Genomic DNA, 5534 nt, shown 5'->3' on the forward strand with positions numbered 1-5534 from the left:
TTAAAGGGGTCATATGATGCTATTTTAAAGATCATTATTTTCATTATTTGGTGTAACAGAATATGTTGACATGCTTTAATGTTCAAAAACACATTATTTTTCAAATACTGTACATTATTGTAGGTCCTCTATGCCCCGCCTCTCTCAAACACGTTGTTTTCAACAAAGCCCCCTCCTTTGACAAGCGCAGTCTGCTCTGATTGGCCAGCTGACCCAGTGCATTGTGATTGGCCGAACACCACAAGCATGTGTCGGAAATGTAACGCCCCTTACCATAATCGCGAGCTTCAGCTTTCAAAGTAAATATCAATACAGTTAATAATGTCGTTAGTTTTACCATCAGTTCAAGCCCGAAAGGGCAACAGTCGGGTGACAGACACAGTGATGATGCAGTACACAAGCCGCTGTTAAGACAGCTGACGTGCTATGATTTCTGACAGGCAGTTCACTCATCTGTGATGTGACCCCTGTTCCCCTCACACACACACATGATGCGTTACTCTACGCTGCGCAAAACTCTGCATTTGAACAGTCAATAGCAAATACTTAAACTAATAACCCCCCCCCTTTTGTTTTTTTTTAGAAATAGACTTTGTGCACAGCCAGCCTTGTACGTTGTCCATAAAATGCGTTGCACAAGTTCGAACATCTGGGTTGTGCTGTTCTGTTGTAAATAAATCTTAACCAATGATTCCTAATTGCATCTACTTCCGGAAGGCCAAATAAAGTGCTTTTGCTTTCACACTGAAACACAGCGTCTCCCTGACATGGCTGCATCAACACTACTGCTGTTCCTGAAACCACGCCTTCTTTCTTTGCATGAACATTTGGGCTGCATTATGCTAATATTTCCACATAGTGACATAGATATGTGGGGGCGTGTTAGAACGAGACGTTTTAGGTAGGCGTGGTTGACTCTTAACTTTTATAAAGAATATCTCTTTGGATTTGAGTCTTTGCAACTTTACAGATCTTCTTTATGCACCAAGAGCTTGTAACACTCCAAAGAGAAAGGAAAACTTGAAATCGCATCATATGACTCCTTTAATGGCAGTTTTACCTTTTATAAAGCCATTTTTTCTAAAAATGTGCATCATTTCAGTCAAAATCTTCAATTGAATCAGTCAATTAGAATAATAAGTCATTTGGGCTGTTACCAAGCAAATGAAATCAGTATTGACAAATTTAATCTGCAATGCAGAGAAAACAGAAGCTGCATTAGAAAGGGGCATTTAGATGCATTTACACTGTTTAATGCAGGACATGAACGTTTAACCTGCAGTTACAAATGCATTAATACCGTTTTGATATTTTAAACATAAAACGTTGGATACTGATATTTGTAATTACTTAAAAAAAAAAAAAATGAAAAGATATGAAATTAAAACCGCCAGTAGGTGGCAGCAAGTCACTGTTAATAAGCGAGTTGTTGCCATTGAACCGAATCATTTAAACGGTTGATTCATTCAGGAACAAAACAGCATGTTGCTCAGAGATGCAAATTGGAATTATTTATTGGTGAAATAGAGCAAAAACAGTCAATATTGTGTCTAAAACGTGTCTTAATGTTAAATTCTTGTTTATTGAACTGCTGTATAAAATCAATATCACATTTGTAATCATGTAAAAAAAAAGACATCTGAAATTATATAAATATTAACATTTCCTCCCCCATATCTTGAATTTTGTGATCATTCTAAATGCATTTTAATAAACTGAATCATGCAGTGAAAGAACGTGCACTGGTCTAACCCACATGGTAACTCTCTCATGAGTCATGGATGTTAGCAAGACAAATTAACTATAATTGCCTTTTGTTTTTTGGATAATTAGCTGTAAATTCGAGGCACCGATAGCTTACTCTGTTGTTCATCACCACTCACCTCCACACCAAGACTAACACAACTGGAAAGGGAGAGAGGGCTTCACTTCTGTGGCTCTCTGCCTGTCAGTGATGTGCAGCTGATCAATGTGTGCAACACTGCTGCGCTGCAGAGACGTGAGTCTTAACATTTCCTGACCTGATATTTAGATTTTTTAAATTTGTTTGACAGGGAAAGCTGTGCGCAAACCGAAACACGCACATGCACATACAGTGGGGCAAAAAAGTATTTAGTCAGCCACCAATTGTGCAAGTTCTCCCACTTAAAAAGATGAGAGATACTTTTTTGCCCCACTGTATATACATATATTCATTTATTAAAAAAAAAAAAAAAACTCCCCAGAAAAAAGGGCACTTTCTCTCAAGGAAGAAAAAGGGCAGGTGCTCAAGCCCCCTTTGATGTCTATGTGTGCACGTGCCTGGATGGATGGATACTGTAGATAAATGGATGTATAGATAGATATCAAATAAATGCTGCTCTTTTGAGCTTTATAGTCATCAGTGATTCCTAAAAGTATAACACTTATTCCACAAAAATATTTAAACAAAACCGCATTGAAGAATATTGACTGCTTTTAAACAGCAAATCATGGCTGACAGGTTACAGCTTTGCGTCACAGGAAAAAGTTAAATTGTAAAATATTAAATTTATTTGAAATTCTATTATTTCATAATATTAGTTTTTACTGTATTTCGATATAATATATGCAGCTTTAGTGAGCATTAATAAGATCTTACAGACTCCAAACTTTTGAACAGTAGTGTGTATATTTAATATACGAGAGGGAGAGAAAGCGAGGGCAAGTTGCCTGAAGGTAGATGGTGAGTCTCCTACTAATGGAATGGACTTGGCAATGGAATTAAGGATCCAGAATTCTTGTTTGAAAGTGTGGAATGAGCAAATTGAACCTTGATTCAACCTGTAGACCACAATACCTTTTGATTACTCTGATTCATTCTGTCCAATAGTAGAGTAGATATCACTGGATGATTTATAGTTTATTACAGCCCATCTTGAGCATTCATTGCATAAACCTCCTCAGCAAGAGTATTTAACTGCTCAAGTCAGCAGCAGTCTGGAGACAGGGTGTTGTTCAATCTGGCAGTGACGTATCAGTTTGAAGTAGATCTCTGCTTCAATGGGCATCTGTGGCCTTTGGAAACAACCTCTTGCTGAAGGAGATGTCTTAAACCGATGAAATAAGTTGTTTTAAACTCTTGATTTAATTCCATTCTGCTCATCTTCTCCCAGGGTAAAGTCATGGCCTCCATGTTCTACGAGGTGAGCACTCGCACCTGCAGTTCGTTCGCAGCAGCCATGCACCGTCTGGGAGGGTCAGTGGTACATTTCAGTGAGTCCACCTCCTCCACGCAGAAGGGCGAGTCTCTGGCTGATTCTGTTCACACCATGAGCTGCTACACTGATGTCATTGTTCTGCGCCACCCCATACCTGGAGCTGTAGAAGTGAGTCAAATATTAATGCATTAATAGCAGAATTTTCAGCAGTCATTACTCCAGTTTTCAATGTCAAAATGCTGTTTATTTGTAATGGAAATCTTTTGTACATATTTGTCACTTTTGATCAATTGAATGTATCCTTGATGGAAAAAAAAGTATAAATTTTTCCCAAAAAAACCCTTTTGAAGAGTTGACAACATGACATCAAAATTGACCTCTTTATAAATATTCCATGCCTTTCTGTGTGAAATTCAGTGTATGTTATGCATGTTGTTAGGGTTTTTTTCCCCCATCAATAAAATTAATTTATGTATGTTAGTGTTTGCTAAAACAAATTGATCTGTGCGTCAGTCTAAACAAGAAAATGCTTCTGGTTTGTAGAGTGCAGCAAGGCATTGTCGGCGGCCAATGATCAACGCTGGTGATGGGGTTGGAGAACATCCAACTCAGGCCCTTCTGGATATCTTTACAATCCGAGAGGAGCTGGGAACAGTCAATGGCATGACTGTGAGTGCACAGGGGAAAATATTGTCATCTTAAACTACTAGCTTGTTGACATTTCCACTTGGAGCTGAAGTGTGTAATTTCTGTGCCACTAGCATCTCCAAACAGAATGTTGCAGTGTTGCTCCGGTTGAGATGCTCAGTTATGATTACTGTCTTGTGTAATTTTTGGATCTTTTTTTTTCTTAAATCTCAGATTACCATGGTAGGTGATCTGAAACATGGCCGCACCGTGCATTCTCTGGCTAGACTGCTCACTCAGTACAGGATCACCTTGCGTTACGTGGCCCCCAAGGACCTCAGCATGCCTGCCGAAATCATCGATTTTGTGGCCTCCAAAGGCATTAAACAGGTGTTTATATAGACCATACTTGGGTGCTTTTCGTTTATTTGCATTGCATTTTTTATTTATTTTTTATTTTTTGTCTTAAATGTCTGAACTTCTCTAACTATATCCACAGGAGGAGTTTAACAGCATTGAAGAGGCCCTTCCAGAGACTGACGTCCTGTACATGACCAGAATACAGAAGGAGCGATTCGCCTCTGAAGAAGAGTACGAAGCGGTGAGAGATTTTGCCGAGAAGATCATTGCATCTGCTTTTATGTCTTAAATATCAGCATATTATTAATGATTTGCTCCTCCTGACAGTGTTTTGGCCAGTTCATCCTCACCCCACATATCATGACTGGAGCCAAAAGGAAGATGGTTGTTATGCATCCGCTTCCCAGAGTCAATGAGATCAGGTTTGCTATTCTTAATTCAATGCATCAGGATGAAATCAAATTTTAAGCGGGCAAAGTAGGAAGTTACATGAACTGGAGTGTTAAATACAGAGTTTTGCTTGCAGTCTTTCCTAATCGTATTTTGTTTTTAGTGTGGAAGTGGACACGGATCCTCGGGCTGCTTACTTCCGGCAGGCTGAGAATGGGATGTATATTCGGATGGCACTGCTGGCTACCGTGCTGGGTCGATGAAGGGACCATCATAGTCTATTCTTGGACATTTGGCAGTAAAGGGAAATATTTTGTTAGCAACATACTGATTCCGTGACTGGTGTTCATTCTGTGTACTCTCCATATAGTTCCAGTAGGTGAGATTTTGTGAGATAAAGTACTCAGATTTATTGTTCCTTTCAGTACTGACTGCAATAAAATTCCATATGTTGAGTATTTGATTTAAAACAAGCCCATTATAGCAAACACAGTGCGGTGTGGTTAAACTAGTTTCATCCTAAATATCTGAGATAGTTACATTAATGTTGCACTTGAAAGTAGCGGGTTGCTCAGTTTCTTCATTTCATTTCAAAATCAGCTAAATTTAGCAAACAGTTATACAATAAACAATTGTACTACTACATCACTAACTGGTATTGTATTAATGTAAAAGCTGTATGTGTTTTAGTTTTTTGTGCGTTTACAGCAATATAGACATCTTTACATGTAATCATGTTCATTTGGACATTCCAGTAGGGGACCAGACTTTTGTAACTCAATCTACTTTGTGCAAATACTAGTGCAGATACAGTATGATAAGATTGTTCATTACGGAGTAAAACTTTTGTAATTGTATTTTTAGACAATAAAAGAAATGCAATCTCGGATCTTTCTCTGCTTTTCCATATCTCTGTCTTTCTGTGTACTGGCACAAACGAAGGGAGAGAATATCAGTAAATCACCTGATCTGTTGGTA

At 38.4% G+C, this 5534-nt stretch overlaps 1 protein-coding gene across 1 annotated transcript in view; it reads left to right on the plus strand.

Annotated features, from left to right (window-relative positions):
- The window catches only part of cad (carbamoyl-phosphate synthetase 2, aspartate transcarbamylase, and dihydroorotase), a 36316-nt gene extending 30782 nt beyond the window's left edge, over positions 1 to 5534 (plus strand). The window contains exons 35-40 of the mRNA XM_016294599.1: positions 3135 to 3347; positions 3723 to 3848; positions 4041 to 4196; positions 4306 to 4407; positions 4494 to 4588; positions 4720 to 5534. Of these exons, the coding sequence (XP_016150085.1) occupies positions 3135 to 3347; positions 3723 to 3848; positions 4041 to 4196; positions 4306 to 4407; positions 4494 to 4588; positions 4720 to 4819 (792 nt within the window). The 3' untranslated portion in view covers positions 4820 to 5534. The remainder of the gene's footprint in view (positions 1 to 3134; positions 3348 to 3722; positions 3849 to 4040; positions 4197 to 4305; positions 4408 to 4493; positions 4589 to 4719) is intronic.

The sequence above is a fragment of the Sinocyclocheilus grahami genome, unplaced genomic scaffold (genome assembly GCF_001515645.1).
Source record: "Sinocyclocheilus grahami isolate Dianchi unplaced genomic scaffold, SAMN03320097.WGS_v1.1 scaffold321.1, whole genome shotgun sequence".
Taxonomy (NCBI): Eukaryota; Metazoa; Chordata; class Actinopteri; order Cypriniformes; family Cyprinidae; genus Sinocyclocheilus; species Sinocyclocheilus grahami.